Genomic DNA, 27,743 nt, shown 5'->3' with positions numbered 1-27,743 from the left:
ACTGCGATTGCCCGAAATCGAGTTTCCATTAAGGTTAACTCTTGGTGTTATTCATTTTCTAAGCTTTGGCAAATGCATAAGGCAGTGTATCAATTACGGATTTTTATACATATTGGATTCACTCCCTAGAAGTCCTCTATGCTCTGCCTGTTTCTCCCTCCCTCTCTCCCTCCCTCTCTCCCTCCCTCCCTCCTTCTCCATTTCTTTCTCAACCACTGATCTTTTTTTCTTGTTCTTGGGACTAAATTCAGGGTCTTACACACGGTGTGTGAGTGCTCCCCTACGGAGCTCCTTGCTCACCCTAAGTCATGTTTTTGCTGGTTTTATGGATTTACCATTTTCACATCATATACTTGGGATAATATATTATATATCCTATTGCATGGATTTTTCCACTTCATAATACGCAATTATAGTCCTTCCATGTCTTTGCGTGCCTCAGTCATTCTTTTTAGTATAGAATAGCAGATCACTTCAGGATATATTCAGTATATTAATACATTCGCCTACTGAAATGTATTTTGGTTGCTTCCAGGTTGGGGCAATTATGAATGCAGTTGTCATATTACACATGTACGGGGTTTGGGGTAGACAATTTTCAAAGTATTTTAAGTAAACACCAAGGAACTCGAGAAATGGATTGTATGGGGGAGAGTGTGGCTTGCTTTGTATGAAAGAACCAACTGTTTACCGTGTATAGTTGCTACACTATTTACCATCCCCCCAGGAATGAATGAGAGTCCCATTGCTCACGAGTCTACACCCTGGTGAGAATTGGATTTGTTGTCAGTACCACAGACTTCATTACTTTAGTAGATGTGTGGTGGTACCTCACTGTGGTTTCCTTTGTATCTCCCTGAGGGCACGACATGGAGTGTTTTTTCAGGTTCTCCATCACATCTGCCTGCATCTCTTCTCCGGTGAGGCATCTGGGCAGGGTCTTCAGCTCCTTTTAGAAGAAGACCGTTTTCTTGTTGGGCTCTAAGAGGTCCTTGTACTCATAAGTAAGAAGCCTCTGTGTGATGTGTCCTCCAGAAGTGTTCTTCTTCCATCTTCGGTCCGTCTTCTCATGCTCTTCAACTGCCTTGCACACATCAGAATTGTCTTCTTTAACACCTCGCTCATCAGTCCCCTTGTGGATCAAATGTTTGGTGTTGTTGCAAAATGTCATCCCCCAAAGTCAAGGCCATCAAGTCATTGTCTCCTCTAACTTCCTTTATGAGATAGGGTTTTTCATCTTTCAAGTAAGTTTGTGATGCATTTGGAGTTAAATTTTCTGGAAGGGGTAATGTATATACGTGTCTAGACTCTGTGTCGGGGGGATGTGCAGTTGTCTCAGCACCATTTGTTAAGAAGACTAATTTTGTTTCGCTCAGTGTTCTTGCTCTTTGGGAAAGATCCATTGATTCTATTTATGTCAGCTGGTTTCCAGGCTTTCTATTCCGTTTCATTGATCTATTTATCGAAACCATACTTTTTGAGTATTGTAGCTTTTTAGTAAGTCTTGAATTTAGCTTCCTCTCTCAATTTTAGTTGGCTATTCTGGGCCTTTTGTTACTTCGTATAGACTTTAGCATCCATTTGCTGAGAGCTACAAAACAACTTGTTTGTACTTTGATGGAGATTACATCAGATCTATAGGCGGAATTCTTCCTTTGAAGTCTTACTTATCACTCTTCTTATGGGTAGTGATTTTTGTGTTCTACTTAAGACATTGCTTTCAACCCTAAACCCATGAAGACTGTGGTGGCCTACGTGAGAATATCTCCACAGGTTAACATACTTGGATACTTGGTCCGCAGTTGGTGGCACTATTTAAGGAGGCTTAGAAGATACGGCCTTGCTATAGGAAGTGTGTCACTGAAAGGGTGGGGGCTTTGAGAGCTTAGGGCTTTGCTCTCAGTTTATTCTCCTTCTCCTGCTTTAAGATGTGAGCTCTCAGCTGCAGCTTTGCTTCCACACCAACCTGCCATCATGCCCCCCTACCATGATGATGTCTCTGGCACCTTAAGCCCAAATGAACCCTTCTTTCTCTAAGTTGCCTTGGCCATGGTGTTTTGTCCCGGCTGTAGAAAAAGTAACAAAGACAAAGACCTCTCCTTTAGATTCTATGGTGACAAGTACAAAGTTTTTGTCACACCTTTGAAGGCGGTGCAGTCATGATTGGCAGTACACAAGGGAGGGCCCTAGAGACTGGTTATATTTAGCCTCAAGATTGTCATGGTAGCTATATGTGCTTACTTCTAAACACCCATTGACCTGTATACTTATTGGATATATGCTACATATATGTATTATAGAAAGAAAGATATGGATAATACTAATAGGAAAAAGAGAGTAAAAATAAATAAGGAAGTAAGAAAAATTTTGGTGCGATCACATAAAATATTTGTGAGCAGATTAGATATGAGCCAACATTCTGGTAAATGCATTTCAGTGAACTATATTTCATAAATATGTTTTAAGATCAGAAACACTGAAGTAGGTTATAAATGTAATGCTAAATACACAAGTGCTGAGCAGAAGATAAAGTCATGGTGTCTGTGACACCTCGGGACGTTTGCATAGAGAGGAGAGAGCAAACACAGAGTCCAAAGGGCTGTTCTGAGCATTGCGTTTTGTAAATTGTTTATGAAAACTTCTAGTCAACTTGTGAAAACTTGGCTTCGGATTTCCACCATCTAACAAGAGGCATGAGTACTGTGGTCCCTGGAAAATGATTGCCCGTGAGATCGGAGGTGATGGGTCTTTGAGACTGTAGCAGAAATAGTACAAGAAGAGGCAGTAGAGATGCAGGCTTGAAGCTGGGACGACATAGAGTAGATCGGGGCTTGAGACACCATCAGGCAGGGCAAAAACCAAATCAAGGTGGCCTGAAAGAGGACAGTCAATACTAAGCACCCACCTAAAAGCCAGCGGTGCTCTTGGGAGTTCAACAGGAAGTGTACCAGAATAGAAATGGACAGCTTGCCGGGAGCTTTCGCTAGCTGGCCAGAATGCTAAGAGTCTTCCCAAAGCTCAGGAATGCTCACCAAAGTCCTCATTCAGAGTGTGTCAGAGAAGAAAGTCACTCTTGTCAGTCCGCAGGTGACATAGGTGGGATCACACACATTCCTGCTCTTAGCAAGTGTGCCTACCTAAAACCTTAATGCCTGACAGCCAGGCATTAAGCACCCTGAGCGTGGAGTTGCTCTCTGAAGGTCAGGGTGCAGGTGAGCAAGGCAGTCACTTTTTTTTTTTCTTTTTCTTTTTTTTTTTTTTTTTCCTTTTTGGAGAGGGAAGTAGAGGGAACAAGTAACTAAGAAAATCCAGGTGATCCAAAAGAGCAAGCAAGCTCAGGAACTCCTGGGAGGTAGAGCAGGGAGATCTGAGAGCATCTGTAATTAGGATAATCCACAGAAGGCTAAGAGAGTGAGCGTTCACGCCCACACGTGGGACTTTGCATTTCTAATCAGCTCATGTGCAATCATGTTGACGCCCTTCGCTGCTGCTGACACCAGGGGTCAGCGTCGTCTGAGTTGCGGGGCTGTAGTTCGCCAGCATGCACGAAAAGCAACACTTTTTCTAACTTTATACATGTTTAATCACAACTTACTGCTTATAGATTCGGATGAAGGAAAAGCGTTTGCTATATCTTTACAGTGATCACAATACTGTGAAGTTTTAAAGTATGCTTTTTCCCCCCGTGTTGGGGATACTAAGCCAAGCTGTCATGTTTTTAGTTAATTATTTGAAATAGTTTGGGGGGAAAAATCAGCATTCAAAAATTAATGAATAGTTTTCTTCTATATAATTATCAGTGTCACCCCCGGCTACTGTTACTGGCTGCCAGCTCCTTTGTACCCTGGCTCTAGTGGCAATCAGCAAGCGCGATTAACATTAGCCACTTGTCCTAATAGCCAAATGCCAAATGTCATACCTCATGCAGGATCGTAATTAGGCTTTAGGAAGCAGAGGGAATCCGCGTTATTAGCCAGGAATTAACCCCAAATTCAGAGCCACTTGAATCAGTGCTTGCAAAACTACAACAGCTCATCTTAACTCATCCGTGGGGATGCTAAGATGGCCTTCAAGTTCCATGCCCAGCTAAGGACCTTGAAATTCCTCTTCCAAAGGATCTAAATCTCTCTTGGTCAGGAACAAAGGTTTCCACAACTTTCTCTTTTAGGATCAGGCAAATCCACACACATTCTGGCTCTGCTTTGAGTGGAATTCAAGTTCCTGTTTAGGTATTTGCTATTAACCACAGCCTCCTACTTCACGGCCCTTTGTGACATGTGTTTATATGAAGAGGTAAGCCAGCGAAGCAGGGCCTTCCTCCATTTTCACACGCTCTCCCTTACTCCGAGAACTGGAAGGGCCTTCTCTAATATGATGTGAATGGAAGAAGTTGGATGGGGTATGCCACCTGCCATGGCTCCCTTCGGCCCCCTCAATACAAAGATGCAGTGCCAAAGTGGCAGCAGGTGGCCCATCTGAGAGTTCAGATTCCAGCAACGGTGACCATGAATACAGGAGTAAGTGGATTGCTGCAAAATCCACACGCAAAACTGAAGCCCATTATTCCCGTACTAGAGGTGGAGAAAGCTAGGCTTTCCCCAGGGGCACCCCTCTGACAGCTCCCTGGGGCCACCAGGTCCTCTGCATCCTGACACTGACTCTTTACAATTTCTCTGCTTCTTCCCGCTGGGCCCGACTTCTTATAGTCACTATTGTAATTAATGATAATTGTTCTAATTAAGTTTTGTGTATTTCTTAAACCACTTCAATCATCTTTGGAATAAGATGGTGTCTTAGTTAGAGTCATTATTGCTATGATGAAACACCATGACCAAAAGCAACTTGGGAGGACTGGGCAATAGGCAAGCCTGTAAGACATTTTCTTAATGAGTAATTGGTGGACGAGGGCCCAGCCATTGTGGGTGGTGCCTACCTGTGGTTGATGGTTCTGGAATCTTTTTAATTTCTTTTCTTAATTTTTGTTTTATTTTTTTTTGAAATTGAAATTGAGATGTATGTGTGTGTGTGTCTGTGTGTGTGTGTGTCTGTGTGTGTCTGTGTGTGTGTGTGTGTCTGTGTGTGTGTGTGTCTGTGTGTGTCTGTGTGTGTCTGTGTGTGTGTGTGTGTTGAAACTTGCTGTGTAGGCCAAGCTGACCTCAAAACTCCCACCTTGGCCTCCCCAGGTTCACAAAATCCCAGGTATTTTCTACCATGCTTGACTTCTCTGTGGATTATGGAAGACTTTGATGATAGTAGAATTGTAGTTAGTATTGAAAGTGTAACTTCATTTCTTTAAAAAAAAATAGCGTCGGTGTATTCTTGAAAGTCTCTGTTGAAGAGAAGGCAGGGATGAACAACAAATGTTTCAGAAAACTTCCCTCCTGGGGTTGTGGAGATGGCTCCGTCGGCAAAGCACTGGTTCTGCAAGCTTGAGAAACTGGATTCAGCTCTTCAGAACCAACCAACAAACAAGCAAACAAACCAACAAAAAGGGTTATGAGCAGCCGCAGGTACCTGCAATTGCAGGACTGGGGAGGCAAAGGCAAAGGCTCCCTGGAGCTTGCTAGCTAGTCAACATAGCCAACTGGACAAGCTCATGTTCCAATGATAGAGCCTGTCTCAACAAAATCAGGTTAAAAGGGTCAGGGAGATAGCTCACGTATATGGGGGTTCAGAGTCCCAGAATCTATAGAAAAGCTGGATAAACATTAGAAGCTTGCTTTGAATCCTAGCAGAGTGAGAGAATTATTGAATCACACTGGGTATCCAAACTAACCAAATAATAACCTCTGGGTTCAATCAGAGATCCTGACTCTGTGTATAAGATGGATAATGGTTTAGAAAGATTCCTGACATCAAGCCCAAGCCTACACACACAAACACACACACATACACACAAAAACACACACACTCCTATGGGCACATGAAAATGTGCACACACACACCAAGACAATAAATGAGATGGAGAACAATAGAGGAAGGCACACACACACACACACACACACACACACCACACTTTTAATTTGAAAATGAAGTTTTGCAACATAAAACTTAAAAGAAGAGAACAGTCATGTGGCTAGACAGCTTGCTCCTAGCAATACCTTATCTCTTGGCCGTGCTCCTTGCCTAGGCTATTGATGAGCCCATAGTGGCAGTCCTCCCCAGGTGGAAAGGATATCTCACGACAGTCAATGTTAGTGGAGAATGCGGACCGCTTAGGATTGCTTCTAAGCAATAATGATGCAGAAAGGCTCAATCCCCCCCAACTCTAGGACTGTTCTGACTCCCTGTAGGGTTGCTGATTAGAGGTAGAAGTGGGGAATTAATAGCATGCAAGCACAAGCGTTCATTTCTTTTCTCTATTAACTGATTGCTCATTAAGAGCTCTAGACCCTTAAGCAACCCAATTCTCTCCTTGCCCCCTTGTGTACCAAAATTTGGTTTCTACAACAACGGGACAAGAAAGAGGAGACATTTATGGAGGCCCTCCCAAAACTTCTGGAAAAAGGATGTTATATAAATCTTATTAGGACGTGATACAAATCCCAGCTGTGGAGTATGGCAAACCTAGTCCCTGGATTTCTCCAGTGGCATCTTAGATCTACTGGGAGCCTGCTTTCCTGAGGCGAGTTAAATAGAAGGGATCACAGACAGCAAATTGAACTCTGCCCTTAACATGTCTGATGTTAATAGCAATCAAAATTGATTGGTTCCCTGTTCTTTTGTTGTTGTCTACAGAATTATGCGAAACTCATCCCTGGGGCGACCGTCGGACTGCTGCAGAAAGACTCTGGGAACGTCCTTCAGCTGATCATCTCGGCTTATGAAGTATGCTATCTCACTTTGCGAGCAGTTGGCTTCCTTTTCAGCATTCCATTGGCATCTAGACACTAAGACGTAGGTAGCGAAACACACTTTCATTTGTTTGTAGGAGGGCTGCCCATCCAGAGAAAATCCCTCTGCATTCATGCAGCTAAAAATACATTTCTATTTACTTCACCCATCTTCCCCAATGGAGCAGCAGGTAGAACAACCAAGTCCTGACCCCAACTGAGGCTTGTTGTAGAATAGTGGCCTGCAGAAGCGTGGCCTCCCGCAAAGCCTGAATACAACCAAAAAGACTTGGAGTTGTGACGGTACTCCTCTCTGCTAAAACAAGCAGACAAAAAACAGCATAAATTGCCAGCGAGTAATATTTATGGTGGAACCAGTTCCACAGTTTCAAAGGAGAGCAGATCAAACACAAACAAAACTGCAAGGCCTGACCCCAAACCAAAATACCAAGCCCTTGTTGTATCAGGTTTCCTATTCTGTATCTCCAGAGGAGTGGAGGGCCCCGTCTGAGCTTCTTTCCCTGTTGCTCTGATAAGACATCCCGGGAAAAACATCTTAAGGGAGAAAGGCTTGGTTTGGGCTCATAGTTTCTGGTCGGAGTCTATCACAGTGGAGCAGTCGGGCCAAGAGCTAGGGAGCAAAGTGAGACAGGCTCTCCTCTGACACATGCCACATATCACATGGTAGCTTTCAAGCTCCGGGAGGCTGGGCTTCCCACTGTATCCTGGAACTTGGAGCTGAAATGAACCATTTGCCCCCTAGGTTGTTTTTATCACTGTATTTTATCACAGAAACAGGGAAAAGCACAAGATAGACGCAGATCGGTTGATCTATTTATTTATTTAATTTGCATTGACTTGTGAAGCCATTCTGAGGACTGAATTCCCCTCCTCGACAAAGGCATACAGATGAGGTTGCTGTGTTTTCTGTGTCCCCATTGTCTAACTCAGTTGGTCAATACTGGGTTGCCACTGCTGTTTTTATTTTGGTTCTAAATACTATTTTCCCTTCCTGACTGAAAAATAACAACAACAACAACAATAATAATCCAATTTGAACAGACATAAAAACTTTTAGAGATCAGTAACTCTCTAGTCTTTCTTCAAAAAGTATTTACCTAATAATGAATGAACTAAATTCTCCAAATTATTGATGTTTGGAAATTGCACATTCATGACCCATACATAATGACATACACTAATACTGGGTGTCTGCCAAGCCAGTGTTCCTTGATTAAATAACAGGCCAGAGTTACCTGAGAAGCTTTTAGAAAAGCTTGTCCTGCTCAGATTCCTTTCACAGACACCCTGTAGGCATTCAGAGGAAGGGAAGAAACGTGTTTGGAAGAGAAAGATACCTTCCGTGTGATTTTGACAACACCCCACCAATTCTGAAACTTGTGCAACAAGAAGGAAGGCAAGCTGGCCCTTCACAAAAATGTCATTTTTCAGAGAGTGAAAAACAGTTATTTCCACTAAAACTGTCCAATGTTGAGGATTTCCCTTCCTAGCAATGCTCAGATATTGCAGCTTTCTTAGCGTTCATCAAAAATTAATCACCATGTCAGCTCATCCTTAAAATTCTTCCAGACAGGAAGAACTGTCAACAAAACTCACAGAAACACCCCTCCCCCATTCCCCATTCTCATGCACTAATTAAAGTTCTAATGTGTAAAATCAAAAAGAATCACAAAACAATTCTCCACTGGATTATAACGCTTTTCATTTTCTTTAACTTTATTCTCTCAAAAGTGTTGACTGCTAACCACTTCAAAGAAATTAGGCAAATGAGGAAACAGGATTGTCAAAAATGTTTAGCCACCCCATCATCCAACCCCTTCCACACCCCTACTTGCTCTGTTTCAGGGTATATCTCACTTTGCATTCCCAAATTGCTCACACAATTTACAAGGTAGCTAAGGTTAAGTCATTACACATTTGAATGGAATCTTGGATTGTTATTTACTGCCTCAAAAATACCAAAAATACTCAAAAAATACCAAGGCTTGGGGCTGGAAAGATGGCTCTGGGGTTAGGAACACTGGCTACTCTTGCAGAGAATCTGGATTTGATTCCCAACGTGGCATTCCACAACCATCTGTAGCTCCAGTTCCAGGGGGATCTGATGCCCTTTCCTGCCCTCCACTGGCACCAGGCACACACACGGTACACAGGCACACATACAGGCAAAACAACACTCATGTATGTAAAATAAAACAAGAAGCACCTATCACTCTGCTGAGTTACATTATCCTGGAGTTCTTGTTGGAGCAGTGTGATCTACGAGGTGACGTGTGCAAGAAATTGTGACATTTGTCTCAACTTATTACTTTTTTACTCTGTTGTTCTTAAATATCTTTGAAAAAGACTTGCAAATGGAGGAAACTATAGACTGAATATCTTCTTCATTATATGAAGAAAGAATATAGTGAGAGAAAGCAAAAAGCTTCTGATTAACTTCTAGCAAGGCACAAGCAATTTGTGGCTACAAACATCAGTTAAGTATTCTTAAATGCCATCTTGATATAAAAAATCTTAAAACTGGTTGTGCACTTGCTTACCCACCCACTAGCTTCCTTCCTTCCCTTATTACACACTAAAGGCAACTGGAGTGTCAGTGATCCCAGGGTTGGCTTCTCTACTGGAATTTGATCTCTAGCAAGAAATTCATTTGTGTTCTTTGCCCAGCCTTGTAGGAAATGTTTTTTTTAAAAAAAATTAATGAGTGAAATGATGAGAAATATAAATTACCTTTTATACTCTTTCCTTGGGAAATGCGTGTTAATAATATTCCCAGTCAAATTTGCACACTAGTACTCAATTATTCCAATGCTGAGGTTCTCCTCACTTCGGTTAGGCAATGCCACCCGCTGGTCCTTATTATCATCACCAGCACACGCGTTCCTCTTTCCTTACGTGGCTTCTGATTCCCTCTGCCACTCTCTCCAGCACGACTTCTCCCTAATTCCTCATGAGTCCCGTATAAGTACACTTTGGATGGCTGGGGTGATAGCCTGTTCAAAAAAGAGCTTACCTTGCAAGCGTGAGCGCTAATGTTGGATCCCCAGAACCCATAGAGAAATGCTGGAAACGAAGGTACACGCTTGCAATCCCTTTCTTGTGAGGGCAGAGACAGGCAGGTCCCTGGAGTTTACTGGCTAGTCAGCCTGGCCAACTTGGTGAGTATGAGGCCAATGAGAGACTCAGACTCAAAAGACAAGGTGGAATAAAAAAGACAAGGTGGATGGTCTCCGAGGAACAACACCGACTTGTTCTGTGGCTTCTGCACACACATGTACAAATGTGCACTATTGCACACACACATACCACATACACACACATACCAGGTTTTGGAATAAGTGGAATTACCTTTCTGTACAGATGGCAAGATTATACTTCAGAAAAAATTGAAGCCAAATGTGTTTTTGTAAAGTCAAAAGTGAGGGAAGGGGATATAGCTCAATGGTAGAGTGCTTACCAACACATTCAGCCACCAGTATCATAGGCAAATAGACAGACAGACAGGATAAATGATACACGCCAACAGTAAAATAGATATGAACTCAAAATCTTTAGAATGAGTTGAAATATAACTCAACTCAGTATGGTAAGTGTTTTTGTTGTTTGATAGTTTGGTTTTGTCAAGAAATAGAAAAGGCAAGTTGAGAACCTTCCAGAACAGAAATCCCGCCTTCATCTGCCAAGATCTGCCTTGATATTCAAGGCACAATAATCCTCCCAATAGCTTTAAGGTGCAGTTCTCACACACACCATACTTCAACAGGCTGAAAACCTGGAGGGCTGGAGGGTGTAACTCAGTCGTGAGTGCTGGGGTGAGCTAGAGGGTGTAACTCAGTAGTGAGTGCTGGGGTGAGCTGGAGGGTGTAACTCAGTAGTGAGTGCTGGAGGGTGTAACTCAGTAGTGAGCAGTGGGGAGAACTGGAGGGTGTAACTCAGTAGTGAGAGCTGGAGGGTGTAACTCAGTAGTGAGAGTTGGAGGGTGTAACTCAGTAGTGAGCACTGGGGTGGCAGGCCACAGGCCCTATGTTTGATCTGCAGGCTGGTAAGAAAACAAATAGAGATCCATTTGGTAATTATTGAAGTCTTTACACCACCCTATGCCAGGTGGCTATCACAGTCTTCATCCACAATTGAGATTACTGCCCTTTTGAGTTATTACACGCATTTTTGCTACTTTAAGCATTGTGTAGTTGCTGTTGTAAAACATGCTTAAAATCTTTGAACTGTGATTCAACACTGAGACAAAAAGTTGTCATGTAGGCAGAAATGTGCCCAATAAGAAGTAGGCTGTAGATTTGTTATCAGTGAAGCAAATAGTCATTGTTGGGGGGTGGATGCGGTTCCTCTCTCCTCACCAAGCAGCACCGGCTGCTCTGTGAGAACTAAGAAACAGCAATGCATTCAAATAAAGGATACCATTGTAACATTTTACCACTGGTACATAAGCAAAATAATTATCTTTTTGAAACCAAGCTATGCGACCCAGGTCTGGCGAATTTCCTGAAATCTCCAGAATGGATGAAACAGCTTTCAGGCAATAATTGACTGTCACATGTCTGTCACACACGGTGCAAAACCCCCTTGGATATGTTTTTATAGCTCAATTGCTGTAAGATAGCATATCTTGGCATTGATGATGTCTGAGAAATATATATATGTATGTGTGTGTGTCTGTGTATAACATATACATCACGTATATATATCACATTCTTGCTTGATTAATGAAATGATGAATTTTATATCAATTTGGTTTTATTAATGTATAGTTGTTTCTCCATGTGTGTATGATGTGTGAACATGCGTGAGCATACTCACACGTGCCCCAGCACGCTTGTGCGTGTGGTTCTCACCTTTCACTTTGCTGCAGACAGGGTCTCTTGTTAATTCACTGCTACATACACCAGAAAGCCTCCAGGGCTTCTTGTGTCTCTACCTGCCATCTCATGAGAGGCTCCAGATCCCTCCTTACATGGTTTCTGAGACTTGAACTCAGACCCTCACACTTCCACAGCAAGAAGCCTTTCCCGTGGAGCCATTTCCCTAGTTCTTTCTTTTGTCCTTTAATGAGCACAATTTGATTCGGTTTCTTCTTCTGGCAGGATTTATTTTTGCTTCAGACTTCATTTAACCTTTTCTTGTCTACACTGAAGGAACTGCGGTCTGAGGTGGAACTGGAGGTATTGGGAGACACAGAAGGACTCAGTCTGTCTTTCACAGCTCTCTGCAACAATGGCATCATCCTCCCCAACCAGAAGAAATGCTCCCACATGAAAGTTGGGGATACGGTAAGTAGATACCCAGTAGATCTTTAGAAATATTATTCAGAGCCGGAGAGACGGCACAGGGGGTAGAGCGCCTGACCGCTCTGCCGGAGGACCGAGGTTCGATTCCCAGCCCAGGGCAAGTAGTTCTGTACCGTCTGTCAGTGCCCCCCACCGGCCTGCAGAACGACCCACAGGCTTCCACCGTCCACTGAAGATCCCCGTAGAGTAGTAGGCAAAAAAGAAAGAAAGAAAGAAAGAAAGAAAGAAAGGAAGGAAGGAAGGAAGGAAGGAAGGAAGGAAGGAAGGAAGGAAGGAAGAAAGAAAGAAAGAAAGAAAGAAAGAAAGAAAGAAAGAAAGAAAGAGGAAAAAAAGAAATACTATTCAGATGGGTCTGACACTAGATCAACTTGCTAAAGCTGGACTTCTTGGGAAAATTTTAATCCTTTCCTACTAAATGCTTTTGGCAAAGCCAGTCTCTACCAGCCTTGTCCCAAGTCCTATAGGCTGCTGGGTGGAGGGAGCAGATAACCGGCGTTTTCTTTTCTAGGCATCCTTCAATGTGACCGTGAGCATATCCAACTGCGAGAAAAGGAGCCGAAGCCTCATCATAAAGCCCGTGGGGCTGGGGGACACCCTGGATGTCCTCGTCACGGCAGAATGTGACTGCCGCTGCCAGAGGGAAGTAGAAGCCAACAGTTCTAAATGCCACCACGGTAACGGCTCCTTCCAGTGTGGGGTGTGCGCCTGCAACCCCGGCCACATGGGCCCTCACTGTGAGTGCGGCGAGGACACGGTCAGCATGGACTCTTGCAAGGAGGCCCCGGGACAGCCCTCGTGCAGTGGAAGAGGTGATTGCTATTGTGGGCAGTGCATCTGCCACTTATCGCCCTACGGGAGCATCTACGGACCTTACTGCCAGTGCGACAACTTCTCCTGCCTGCGACACAAAGGCCTGCTCTGTGGAGGTAGGCTATGGACCGGGGTTTTCGCCTTTCATTCCTTCCTCGCGTTCCTGGGCTTAGAGGTTGTTCATAAAATATTTGCCGATGGCTGCAGTGGGTGAATCCTTAGACTTGGCGTTTGCTGCCTGTCTAACATTCCTTTGGGGTCCGTGGAGCTTATATTTACATTATATTTAAATATTGCTATTCCATAAGGTGAAGTAGACAAAAGTTGGAGATGTTGTCTTTCTAGTTACCACCCAGGTTCCACAAAACTGGCTATTATCTGAATTCCACTGTCTGCCAGACTTTTCTAGAATAAGTGCTGGGTCTGACCCTATTCTTATATCTTTTACTTTGAAAAAAAATGAAGAAGTAGTAGTTAACAGAGACTATCAAAAGAACGGAATCAAGGAAAAGGCCCAGAAATGCTAATTAGATTTAAGGGCCTTCACTTATCATACATCCCTCTCTCCCACCCTCCCTCTCTCTTTTTCTCTTTCTCCCCACTCTCTCCCCTCTTCCCTACCTCCGTTCCTCCTCCCTCCATCTTTAGACTCACAGTCCTCCTGTCTCAGGCTCCCAAGCACTGGGATTACAGGTGACGATATCATACCTGGTCATGAATACTCACCAAACATACCAGGTTAGGGACTGGACCAAGTAAAGCCAGGCAAGCACACCTGTAAGAGAGCCTATGAAATGAATGAACGGCAAAAATAGCTTGGAATTCCTTGAAACTTTCAAGAAAGGTTTAAAATATAAATATCTGTGCTTTTATTTCTCTTGTAGATACAGAAACACAGTAAGAACACACCACAGAGGCCAGGGGTGGTGGCCCACACATGCCTTTAGTGCCAGCACTTAGAGGCAGAGGTAGTCAGAGCTCTATGAGTTCAAGCCTAGCCTGGTCTACACTGTGAGTTTCAGACCAGCCAAGACTTCATAACGAGACTCCCATCTCTCTCAAAACAAACAAACAACAAAAAGAATTGGCTATAGATGTTGGAAAGATGGCTTTGTGATTAAGAGGACATACTCTTCTTTAGGGGACCTGAATTTGGTTCCTAGGGCTCTTGATAGATGGCTTTTAATTGTAACTCCCATTCCATGGGCTCGGATGCCCTCTTCTGGCCTCGATGAACACCCACACACATGTGGCATTCACTGATACACATACACATGAATACAGATAATAACAATAAAGTTTTAGGGGTTCAGCAGTTAGCACATTCAGAGGACCTATGCTCAATTCCTAGCACCCATGTCAGGTGACCCACAGCTGCCTGTAACTCCAGCTCCAGAGGGTCAAATCCCTCTAGCCTCTGTGGGCACCTGTACTTGTGTGCACAGACACATATGTACAAATAAGAAAAGCAAGCAGTTGAAAATGAGCCTTTTAAAAAGAGGGGGGGAAGATGCTACATCAAACACAATTCAAAATTATTCTGATACACGTATTTAATGATAACCTACTCTGGCAGGAGCTGCAGCTATGTTGACATGGTTTTAAATTTGAAGTTTTAATTGGCTCTTGATTAAACTTAGACACCCTGGTTACCCCATGATGTAAGCAGTGGTCTCAACAAAATGGAACATCATCTTTACAGAAAACTAAGCAAGTTTTATTTCCAAATCAACGTCAGAAACAAAGAAAAGACTAATTTTCTCAGGGATCAGGAGGTTGAAGTGGGAGAATCAGAAGCTGAAGGTAATGAGACAAATAAATAAAACAAACAAAAAAAACAAAGAAGGAGATGAAAAGAAAGAAATAAAGGAAAGAAAGAAGGAAGGAAGGACAGAAGGAAAGAAGTTAACAAAAGAAGGAGGAAGGAAGAAAGGCTCAAAGAATTCCAAGTGTTTTTGAAAACCACATGAATGCATTTACCTTGAAGAACATACATTTCCCTCCCCTTTTCATTCAAACTTTCACTTTCTGATTCCAGTGTGTGTGTGTGTGTGTGTGTGTGTGAGAGAGAGAGAGAGAGAGAGAGAGAGAGAGAGCACGTCTGTACAAACCCACATCAGCTATCTATCTATCTATCTATCTATCTATCTATCTATCTATCTATCTATCTATCTATTTTACTGGATTTTGGCAGGACACAACCTGTAGGTGACAAGAAGCTAGCCAATGTCAAAGCCTTCCTCACACAGTAGGAAGGATACGTTTGCCAGGCGCTCACACTGCCTTTTTAGTAAAACACATGAAAATCTTTTTGAGAGCCCCAACTGGAACATAATCTAATCTAATCTAATGGGGATAGTAACCCTCCCAATATTCCAGTACTAAATCCTGCATTTAAAGATCTAAAACAACAGGAATTGCTGGCGCATGCTCTACAACACAGCGGTCCCCACCCCCATTTCTTTCTTTTCTAAAAATGTGTGTAGAGCATCAGGAATATACTCAAAAGAGTTTACTCAACCTATACACTGTATAGTTAGGAAGATCAGACAATAATGACATTCTTCAAATCAGATGCAGGAATCGCAAGAAATTCTCTTTAGGAAACAAGATTTCTTCAGCTGCACTCAGAAACCTCGGTCAGTGCCAAGTTCCTTCACACTTGAGTGCCTTCTCCTCTAAGAGGCACAGGAAAGTACAAACAAGTATTCAAGTCCAGCCAGGATTGGCAAGACAGCCTCCGTGTGTCCAGGACTGGGCACAGCATCAGGGAGGGAGACTTTCCCTCCCTGATGCCATCCTCCCAGCCGTGACAGGCCGAAGTCACCAGACACGCCACTCACAAGTTGCATGGATCTCACTTACGCCATCAGCAATCGACTTGACAGCGCGCTGCTTCTCTGAAAAGCTTTTATCACGGCGCGCTTTGTCATACAGTCTCTTTCATCCATCTCGGAGCACTCAGAGATAGAAGGCCCCATTGATTCTGTTTATCCTTGCCCAAATTCCATTAGTCTGTTTTGATTCTAAGAGACTGGGAGCCATATCAGGCAAATGGTATTAGAGAAGAAACTCCTTGTGATTATGCACGGAGAGTTATTTTTTCAGGGGCATTCCGGAATGATCTATCCCTCTGAAAAGAGCCTGGTAATTTTTTTCCCTAGATCTTGGGTTATCATCTTGCTTATACAAGAGACCAATATAAAGGCGGCACTGTGGTGGCGAGAGCTGGTACTGCAGTGGTTTGTTGCCCAAGGACCTCAACTGGCACCTTCAGTGACCTAGATGATGGGCCTGAAAGGCCAGTGGAATAGAGGGTTTCTAAGTTCAGAAAGTCATATTTTATATTTTTGTTGTGGTGGTCATTTTTTTTAATGTTCCAGGAAGGATTTTCTAAACTGCCAAGGAATTCTTATCTACAGAAGTATAGCGGAAATCTATAATCTGGAAATGTGCATTTATGCCCCGTGCTGATTTTCAGAATAAATTACAACCCAGAGCTTTTCTCCCTTTCGTAGATGGTTCCTCTTCCTGGGGAAGTGGGAGGGAAGGATATCAGACACAGAGAATCCACACACATCCCAGGGGCATTCAGAACGCAACTTCGAAAGCTCTGTGGTTTAGCCAGCATATGATGGACTCTGCTATCATCCGTCTCTTAAGGCCCACAGACACAGCCAGAAACGTAGCCAACTACTAGAACCCAGTCTGCAAGAGGAAAGTCAGTCCATGTCCCATAGTGAACTCGCCGGCATCTTCTACAAGAGAAAGCATGCACCATTTATCTTTACTTTCTTTTTAATAAAAGCATAGAACTTTGAGTATTGATAACTGGTTCTGCCCGCAAGTTCTTCCTCCTAGATAGTTTTTAGGAACCTTCTTCTGACCAGCCCTTGTGGAGCTCAGTTATGGGCCAGGTACCACTGTAAACATGGGTATAGACCCACTTAGGTAATTGCAAATTTTGCTGGAAGGGTAAAACTTTCTGCTACAAGTTGCCTGTATATGTGCCATAATTTTTTCTGGAGGCTTGTAAATGGATACTATTTGTTTGGAACACCAAATGCTTGGTTTAGCATCCTTGGCAAGCGCTCAGAACTGCATGGGAAGGATACTTACCTGAAACACACTATTTGCCAATTTAGACTGGTTCACAAACCATTCTGTGGCCTGACCAGCAGGGGCTCTTGAGTGCCAAACATTCTGCACTAGCAACTCTGCCTTGTGAACATACTATGATTGGTGTGTATATTTCCACCGCCTCCTGCCATTCTCTGTCTCTGAATGCAACTCCCTTCTAAGTATCCTTGTTCACCAGCATCCCAGGCTCTTCCTCCTGTCATCTGAGTCTGTTCTGGGCTTGGGCAGCGGCCTTGCTCCCACTTTCCTTCTCCTCTCAGCCTCCCCTGTGAGGAGCTTTTCCTCTGTCCACGTTTTACAAGCTGATGGGCTCCAGAGCGTTCTATGTTCTGCCTGCTTGCCTTAGATGACCTGATTCACAACTGCTTCACCTGAAGCCTTTCCCTAATGGATCCCAAGTGCCTTCCTTCTGGCTCATCTCTCTCTTTTCAACTGCCTGCTAAGATATCCAACAGTCCTCTCTCTCTCAAACTCAACGGAGCCATAAAGACTCACTGTCCCATCCACCCAACACTACTTTCCTGTTCTAGAACAATTCAGTCATTCAACAAGCGATCCGGGCATGCCAGGTGTTGGAGTGTGGCAGTAACCAGGAGCCAGCTTCCACTCCAGGTCATGGATCCATGCCACCGGCTGGCTATCCAGCCCGTTGGCCTAGCAAGGACTCCATCTCTCCTTCTTCATGGTGTACTATTATTACCCATCATGCCCTGCTCCAAGCATTCCAACTTACATTGTTTGTCCTTTCACCACTGTTCTCAGGAATGGTCCCATGGGTCAGGTCTCTGCTTCTGCAAGACATGGCAACTGCCTTTCCTGCCTCTCATTTGACCTCCCTGTGGGATTAGGATATGTCTACACACATCCTATCTGATCAGGTCACTGCCTTACATAAAATTTTGTGACCCTCTGGGAAAATACTCTTTTGCCTTGCAGCTTCTCATTGTCTCACTTGTGACATTTCATGGGCCTTCCCATCTTTCATTTGCCACACCCATCTGCACCATTGCCGCTGGCCTGTGAAACTGCTATGGTTATTGTACACATCTCCATCACCGGCTGTCATCCTCTCTCTGAAACGTATGCAACTCCCTCCTTCTAACTCCTCTTAGCTTCCAAAATCAGATCAAGCATCACTTTCAATCAAAGCCTTCCCAAAGCCCTATTTAGTTTAGAAACTCTCAGGCTGACTGTATTATCCTTAGCACTGGTAGTAATAGGTCATCAGCCTCCCACACCACAGCATAAATTCAGTAACCTTGTGCTATTGAATCTTGGTTGCCAGATACAAGACTGGAACAATAGTTGACTCTTCATTTCCATTACCTGCCACAAACAAGAGCTAAAAGTCAGTCGAAAAGTTGGTGAATGAAATTAGGTGTGTTGCAGATAACCCACTGGGAAGAGGGGAACCCCCCTCAGTTGCTTTCCATCTTTTCTAGAACCAGGGATATCTACCAGGGATAGGGAGATTCAGGGATGAGCGAGGTGATCTCTCTAAGTCCTTTCCAGAGGAAGGTGGTTCTGCTCCTGCTATTACCTGGGCCAACTCCATTCTGTGCATGGGAAGTCTGTTACATTGTCACATTTTCTTGTCCAACAAAAGCTGAGTACATGCTCAGTTAGAATCTGTTGAATAATGAGTTTTTCAATGCTTGGTATCTACCAATGGGATAGCTAATGGGGATATAAAGCTAGAACTTTCCATCTGACCAAAACCATTGTGAAAGCAGATTTCTTATTCCTGTGCTTTCTGATTTTTCAGTTATTCACCTTGGGTGATATAGAACAGTGGTTCTCAGCCTTCCTAATGCTGCCAGCCCTTTAAAGCAGGTCCTTGTGTTGTGATGACCCCAACCACAAAATTATTCTGCTGCTACTTCATAACTCTGATTTTGCTGTTATGAATTATAATGCAAATGTGATATGCAAGGATATCTGATGTGCAACCCCTGTGGGGGCTATAACCCACAGGTTGAGAACCACTGATAAAGAAGGATGGGCATTATTTCAGGTCTGTCCTTCATCTCCATCGTAAAACTCAACAATTTGCCCAAGAGCTTCAATGGGCTTGTCTGCATGATCTCATTTTGACTAGTTATTTATTCTGTTTGCTGTGATTTTCAGTTAGGAAACAAATTAGTAAATGCACATGGCCAACAAAGCATCTATCTATCATCTTTCTGTCTTTCTATCATCCATCCATCTATCTATCTATATGTCCATCCATCTATCAGTCTATTATTTATTTATATACCTGTCTATCCATGCATGCATCCATCCATATATCCATATATGCATCCATCCATCCATGCATCTATCCATACATACATACATGCATCCATCCATCCATACATACATATATGCATCCATCCATTCATCATCCATCCATCCATCCATACATACATACATGCATCCATCCATCCATACATACACACATACATACATACATATATGCATCCATACATCCATACATCTATTGCTTCTGTCTCTCTCCTTGCCTCTTTCTCTGTCCATCCCCTCCAACCATCTTGGAAGTGGCTTGGATCATAAGCAGCGCAGTGCACATGTTATGTTTCTATTACAGATAACGGGGACTGTGACTGTGGTGAATGCGTGTGCCGGGAAGGCTGGACTGGCGAGTACTGCAACTGTACAACCAGCAGGGACTCCTGTGCATCTGAGGACGGAGTGCTGTGCAGTGGACGTGGGGACTGCGTCTGCGGCAAGTGTGTCTGCAGGAACCCTGGAGCCTCAGGACCCACCTGCGAACGCTGTCCCACCTGCGGCGATCCTTGTAACTCTAAGCGGTAACGTCTCTACTTTCTTCTCTTCTGGGGCAAGGTTTCCGCAGAAGTTTAAATGACGTTTAAAATAAACTCAAACCCCTAATTGTCTCAGCTGGGTTTGGTCTCCATCCAGCCGCCATCAAAGCTCATAGCCCAGGGGCCGCTGTGGTCCTCATCCTGGAAGGTCAGCTCTCACCTGTCTCTTGTCCTGATTATCCAAAACCACAATGTCAGGTTTCTGCTAAAGATGGGAGTGGGGGTTGAGAATGGAGCTGATGTCCCTTACTGATAGCATCAGATGGCCTCTCAGTTGAATGCCCCGGAGATATCCTGCTGACACCCACAGGTGGTCAGTTCCTTTTCTGAGGAAACTGGGCAAACTTCTTATCTAGAGATCTGAAGCTGACCTAGCAAAAGTGGTTCCCATTCTGGTAAAACCGTAGGAGGCAGAAGAAGAAAGACAATCTTGGCTTTCACTTCTCTTCTTATGGTACACTTTGGCACCTCTGTGTATCATTATACATATATACTGTGGTTTCATTTTTATAGCATTAAGATAATAACGAAACTAAACACACCTATATTTTTATATTAAAACTGATTTCTGGTTAGCAGCTTCACTTTACAGAATTGGAACAAATCTTGGACTCCTCAAGCAGGTCTCTGAATGACTTGTGAGGTCGCAGTGTGCCAGGTTAGCAGCAAACAGGATTAAGAAGTCCATACTTTCATTAAGTCATTTCTGGGATGGTGGCATTTGCATGTGTGATATAAATAAGGAAGGAAATCAATTCCCCCCCCCCTTCAGTGGTTACCCACCAAGCCGGTGTCAAGATCTTCCTGTCACTGTCCCTGCCAAGCTTAGACACATGCCAAGCTGGGAGCTTAATTCAAATGTCAGTTGTAGTTCAGTGACAGAGTGACTGCCTAGCATGCAGGAGTCTCTGGTTTAAATCGCAGCGTCACCACCACAAAGAAAAGTAAAGTTAAGAAATTTTTTTATTCTTTTTCTCTTCCGTCTTCTTCATCAACATGAGTTAGTCTTTTATCAGGGTTATAAGATGCAAAATTAACTGTTTCCAGTTGGTTTTTACTCTTTGCTCTTTTGAGGGCCCCACCACGCAGCTCCCAGATAAATACACAGAGGCTTTATTCTTTCTTATGAATGTCTGGCCTTAGCTTGGCTTGTTTATAGCCAGATTTTCTAAAATTATCCTGTCTCCCATTTGCTTCGGGGCTTTTGTCTTCCTCTATTCTGTATATCTTTCTTTACTTCTTACTCCGTGGTTTACTGGGTTAGCTGGATGGCTGGCCCCCTCCTTCTCCTTTTTCTCATTTCTCTAATCCTCTCTTCCCAGATTTCTCTTCCTATTTATTCTTTCTGCCTGCCAGCCTTGCCTGTCCTTTCTCCTGCCTAGCTATTGGCCATTCAGCTCTTTATTAGATCAATTGGGAGTTTTAGACAAGCAAAGTAATACAGCTCACAGTTAAATAAATGCAACATAAAAGAAAGCAACACATCTTTGCATCATTAAACAGATATTCCACAGCATAAACAAATAACACATCTTCAACTAATATTCTATAGCAATTATCGAGGTTGTTCCAATTTGGGAATCAGCATCTTGATGTTAGTTTTGAGATGAGTCTATTCTTCCTTTTTCTCAGGCATTTGTTCATTTACCTAACATTACATACATGCTGCATGCCAAAAATAGTGACAAGTCATAGGCATGCAGTTAACAGTTATGGTTTCTACATTCATATGTGCTAAGGGCCTAATGGAAATGGACTTTATGTTTTGCACATGTATATGTATGTAGTGGGGGGCACATATTTGTATGTGTATAGTACACATATGTTGGTGCATGTGTGGTGGTTGAAATTACCTGGCACGAGTGAGAAGGAAACACAGAACATGCAACAAACCTGCTAAGGAGTTTATTAGAGGGGACGTGTACAGGCCAGGGGAAGTCAGTGTGCGGAGAGAGAAAGATGACGCATGCAACTTTTAAAAGCTGCCTAACACATGTGCACAGGGAGTTCACTTATCTTTGTCATACGCAGATGACAGGGCTCATGCATGCGTGCAAGCGTTTAGCTGAGTCATATGTGAATGATATAATCCACACTGCATGTGGGTCACATGGGGCCCTTTAACATCCCCGGGGGAAATTAGGCACTTCTGCCTGAGGGCTTGTCTGCTCATGCATGGCCTTAGAACCCGGAAGTATCAGCCTTATTGTGGCTGAAATCATTACATTCCTTTTGTTTATTATACAAATTTAGGGAGTTTGGGGTCTTTAATGGATGGGAACGGGGCATCTTAAGGTCTCTCGTGACTCCTTCCTACTGATTTTGTGGGTGTCGGAGAGTTGAGAAACTTGACTTGGGTGGCCGGTGACTTTTGTGTTTTTTCCAGGCTCTGTGGAACAGGCTGGCTGGCACCTTGGACCTCACAAGATGTTGGAAAGGCAGAAAATTATGTCTGGAAAAAAGTTTTAGATCCCGGTGATTAAGGGAGGAGAGTTCCAAGATGGAAGATAGAGGGTTTTTTTTTTTTTTTGCAGGGGGTGGAGGAGGGAATTTTCCAGGGGATTCTGAGACAAGGAATGTTAAGGGAAGAAACAAATGACACTTATTCTGGGTGAGTCCGATCCATTTAAATAGGTCCAACTGGCTCCCTGGAGTTTATGAAAAAAAATGTCTGAAAACAAATAAATTTTAGACCTGTTAAAAGCTTATAATTACAGTGGTATTGTGTTGGAATAAAAGATGGTGGGGAGGAGGTAGGAAAAGAAGGGGGAATTACTGGAAAGGGGAATGATTAGATCCCTCAATGTTTTACCTGAAGCAAATCTTAAGGCACTTGTTGTCTTTAGCATCATGGTATTACCTTAACAGCCATGAGACACTGCTGCAGTCAGTGATAAACCTGTTATGATAAAGTCTGTTTTGTGAGTCTGGAGCTGTGAATGTCCCCAAACTCATTATTGTTCCTTACCACCTGGGCTTTTGGCAATTCTTGTACCTCCGGCTCTATGTTTAATGATGGTCCCTGTAATAACAGCTGAGGGGTTAACTGGAAATTTAAGCATGACATTGGAGATATAGAGAAGCTGGTAAAGCAGACAGGAGAAAGAGGAAGAGGGAGAGGATATGGAGTTTTTGGCACAGGAGAGTTGAGTACAGTGATGAGACTTTTATTTTTCTTGAACTGGAGCTGATCTTGGTATACTCTGGAACTTAAGAGAACAGGGCCCTGTTTGAGTTACCATATACAAGGGGTATCTTGAGCTGGAAGAGTAAAAGGTTTAAGGTGAGACAGGTGGATCCAATGAGAGAGTCCCTCAAGATTGGCAGCTGTGGGATTTACAAGAATTACTTTAAAGGGGCCCTACCATTTAAGGGAAAAGGGTGAGGGGCATTGGTCTGAGGGATAGAATAGTACTTGATCTCCTATTTTAATTGGTGGTTGGCATAAATTGGCACATGACTGAGGTAATGAGTAGTCAGTAAAATCCCATAAGAGGGAGTGAAGATGGATATTAGCGGAGTAAGCAGGTGATCCGGAAAGGGAGAGGTTTTAGGTGAAAGGCCGGGGGCTAAAACCAGCTGCCCATACATGATTCAAAGGCTGAGATGGAAAGGGGGCTTTTGGGGAGAGCCCTAAGCCTAAGAAGGGCCAGAGGCAAAAGTTTCACCCAGTCAAGGTGACGCTCCTGTGACATCTTAACAAGAACATTTGAAGAGAGACCACTGAAGAGCTAATGACCTGGAGGTCTTGAACCAGGCAATAGGTTCTGCTAGGTTTTTTTAGCAGCAAGTATAGGGTTGTTTAAAGGAAAAGAGGTGGGGCGAAGTAGCTTTTTTCCTAGAAGGTCAGAGATAAGAGGCTTAAGTTCCCTAAGGCTCTGGAGAGAGAGGGCGTACTGAGAGCTTGGGTAATGTACTTAGTAGGGTCTTATAATTGGATATCAGTGGGGAGATGGTGTTTAGCAACAGAAGGGTTTTGGGTGCTCTAGACTTGGGGGTTCACCTGAGAGGCTGATAGAGGAAAAGACGTTGGAGCTAGGAGTTTGGGAGGTTAGGAGGAGGAGAAAGGGAGTTGCTGGCAAGTCTGGGCAAGGTGAATGGAAGGAGCAAATGAAATGGAAGTTCCTAGTTTTGCTAAAAAGTCTCTTCTCATTAGAGGTACCAGGCAGGTTGGCATGACTGAAAATGAATGAGTGAGATAAATACTCCTAAAAACACAGTTAAGTGGTGGGGTCTGCTGAGGTAGATAAGGCTGTCCCCCTACCCCGACAATAGGGAAACTAGAATTCCCTCAGTACCGAGTATGTGGCTCCAGTGTCCAAGAGAAAGGAGATGGGCTGTCCTGATAGCGTGATGTTTACCCGTGACTCCCTGTTAAAGATGACATTTGTGGTTGGTTCAAAGGAGCCCAGACAGTTTCACTCATCCATGGCCAGACCTAGAAGGTCAATTTAGGAAGTTCCTGGGTTTGATGTCTCTGTGCCACTGTATGCACGGGGACAATCTACTGCCCAATGTCCTTCCTTATGGTATCTTGGACAAGGTCTCGTGGGACCAAGATGAGGATTAGGGCATGCTCGGTCCCAGTGACCAGTTCTACCATATTTGAAACCCAGGCCTGGTGGTTTTCAAGCTCTGGGGGGCAAGGGAGCAGCAGGTACAGCATGGATTGGGGGGTCTGTTGCCTTGGTCAGCCAGAGGGCTGTGGCTAACACGTGACAGTGATGATTGCGGGCTTTGTCATTCCTCCCATGGTACACCTTAAAAGCCACCTCTAAGACTTCTGCCTATGGGGTCAAGGGGCCTTTCTCCAAATGTCTAAGTTTAGCCTTAATGTCAGGGTAGCACTGAGAAAAAAAAAATGAGTCATGAATAACTGCCTTCCGTGGTTTCTGGATGTAAGTTAGTATATATTGTACCAGAGCGTTAGTGACACATTCCAAAAATGCAGAAGGATTTTCCTTCATATCTTGAATGACCTCTGAGAGCTAACTTATTATAGTCTACTGGCTTGAGGCTAGCCTTACAGAGACCTGCCAGGAGGCAAACCAAAAACCGGTCTCTAGCTAAAATTCCACCTGAAGTGTTATAGTCCCAGTGTGGTTCCTGCTCGGGGATCGCCGCCTCTGCCCCTGGAGGGTGTGTTGCATGTGTTTGACGAATCTCGTCTGCATGTAGTCTGGCATGTTCCCAAACTTGCCTGCACTCTTCAGTAAGTAGGTTATTAGACAGGATCATATAGATATCATGAAAGGGGGGCTTGGAGCTTAGGTAGTAAAAGGCTTGGATATAAAGAAACTCCTTCCATTCGCCTGTGTGCTGACAGTAGTTAGAAAGCTCCTGTAAAATAAATAGCAGATCAAAAGTGCCATTAGGCGGCCACTTTAAATGGTTTTCTAAATTGTAACAAGGCCATATTTTTTTTTAAAAACAAAGATGGGCAAGTGTGGGTATCTATAAGTAGGGCATTATGGCCTGGGGTTTCAGGGCTCTAAAATGCATCCCAGGAGGGAGGCTGTATTGATGGTCTTGGATGACTTGCTACCTGTCAGGGTCCAACCCCAATGTAAATTATCCCTCTGGACCACCGAGGAGGCACAGGAATAACTGAGGCACAGGTCACACAGCATTATCGGAAGGGAGTCTCAGGGTCCGTTCAAATCCTGAAGATCACAAACGTTTATTCTCAAAACAGCTTTTCTATCCAAAGGTAAACTGAGGGGGAAGTTCTTTAGCATTCTGTTTCTGGGGTAGCGGGACTAAAGTCACGTCTGCAACTATGGCTGCTCTGTCCCTAGCATGGATTAACACCTCTTCCTGGGCGATATATGTAATTACAAAGAAGGGAGCAGAAGAACATTAGCATCGTCTGACCCAGGCGACAGCCTGTCTGTAAGTGTTAGGTGACCACCTCAGGTGCCAACTGTACAACATACAATGCAAAAATATGTAGCATGTATAATAATGACCCATGGCTATCCATATCTAAAACATGGAAACAGCAACACCACAAGGCTTATGGGGAATGTCTCCCCTGTATAAGCAGGGTGTAAAATGGCGGCAAACACCACAGGGCTTGGAGAGCATCCTCTACCTACAGTCAAGGGAGGACTGACCCACGGTTGTCAAAACATGATTTTAGATAAGGGAAGCAATCCAGAGTTGATGTCAGTGAAGGGCTCTACCGTAGTCATGAAGGCTGTGGTTGGAGGCTATTCCCCCATTTCTAGGAACGCCAGAAAATTACTATGAGCTCAACGATCAATTCCTCAGGTTCGGAGAAAGAGTTAAGCTGATCAGAATGGTGGTGTGTGTAGAAATCATGCTCAGGCAGATGGAACACATGGTTGTGGAAAAAATACCTGGTTCCAGATCCCAACCCCGGGCTCAGGGCGGGAGAGCCAGCCAAGCCATGCCGCCAATGAAGTTACCTGGTGTGAGAAGGAAACATGGAACACACAACAAACCCGCTTAGGAGTTTATTAGAGGGGGCATGTACAGGTCTGGGGAAGTCAGTGTGCAGAGAGAGGGAGGAAGATGGCATGTCCAGTTTTTAAAAGCTGCCTAGCGCATGTGCACAGGGGGTTGATGTGGCTACGTCATACACAGATGGCCTCATGCATGCACACAAGGGCTTAACTGAGTCATACGTGGGTGATATAATCCACGCCACACATGGGTCACACAGGGCCCTTTATCATCCCCGGGGGGGGGGGGGCATTAGGCACTTTTGCCTGAGGGCTTGTTGCACATGCATGGCCCCTAGAACCCAGAAGTATCAGCCTTCTTGTGGCTGAAATCATTATAGTGGTCTTGTAGGCAAGAAGTTGTTTGGCATCAGATGTCCTCCTTGATCACATTCCCCCTTTGTTCATTGAATTGGGTCTATGAACCCAGAGTTCTCCAATTCCAGATAATCTGGCTAGCCAGTTTGCCACAGCTCCCCTGTTCTGCCTCCGGAGTGCTGGGATTACTGGTGGCTGCCACACTTGCCTGGATTTTATGTGGACTCTGGAGATCTGAACTCTGGTCCTCTTACTTGCATGCCAAGCTCCTTATCCACTGAGCCAGGCCCAATCCCTATTTCCTTTTCAAGTAATTAACAGAGGTATGTGGGCTGCAGTCACAGTGGGGCTGTAGAGGATGCTGGGAATAGACAAGATGGCTGGGGCAGTCATAGTAAGACACACAAAGGCAGATGAAGGGTCTCTACAGTGTGCTCCAAGCCCCCACCAAGCCTGCCCAGAAATACTCAAAACGCAAAAGCAGCTTCAAGACAAGATTGTGCTCTCCTTCTCACATGGTTGCTGACCCAAGCCCTGCCTAGAGAGCAACAGTTCTCAACCTGTGGGTCTCGAATCTCAATAGGAGTCACATATAGGACATCCTGCTTATCAGATATTTACATTAAGATTCATAACAGAAAAAGTGCAGTTATGAAGTCAACAGTGAAATAATTTTATGATTGGGTGTCCTAACAAAGGAAATAGTTTCAGCTGACATCCCATGGGCATGAAGATTAAGTCCTTTGAAGACTACCCATTCAACCATGTGTATGCACACAGACACTTCTGCAGATTTGTACTACTGCAAACTGGATCTATTTGTAAAGTTCTTTGTAGCACAAGATACAATCTAGGCCTACATATTACTTTTGTCTATAGGCATCTTTAAAGTAGTGGATTTCCTTGTATTCTTGGAAATATACTTTCTAAAAGCAGCAATCTTTTATTTAGAAGCCTGAATTAATGAAGATCCAGGCTATAATCCTAAGCCTTAGAAACACACTTCCAAGATTTATACTTATTCAA

The 27,743-nt window shown here is 43.9% G+C and overlaps 1 protein-coding gene across 5 annotated transcripts in view; it reads left to right on the top strand.

Moving 5' to 3' along the window:
* Itgb6 (integrin subunit beta 6) overlaps positions 1–27,743 on the top strand; it is a 131,776-nt gene that overhangs the window by 84,257 nt on the left and 19,776 nt on the right. For all 5 annotated transcript variants that reach the window (XM_087900004.1, XM_087900003.1, XM_087900001.1 and 2 more), the window contains 4 exons: positions 6,739–6,828; positions 12,005–12,139; positions 12,666–13,083; positions 19,695–19,917. In XM_087900004.1, coding sequence (XP_087756130.1) covers positions 6,739–6,828; positions 12,005–12,139; positions 12,666–13,083; positions 19,695–19,917 — 866 coding nt within the window. The remainder of the gene's footprint in view (positions 1–6,738; positions 6,829–12,004; positions 12,140–12,665; positions 13,084–19,694; positions 19,918–27,743) is intronic.

This window comes from Myodes glareolus, chromosome 21, assembly GCF_982192425.1.
Source record: "Myodes glareolus chromosome 21, mMyoGla1.1, whole genome shotgun sequence".
Classification (NCBI taxonomy): Eukaryota; Metazoa; Chordata; class Mammalia; order Rodentia; family Cricetidae; genus Myodes; species Myodes glareolus.
Note: the sequence above shows the minus strand (reverse complement) of the source record. Positions and strands in the feature narration are given on the sequence as shown.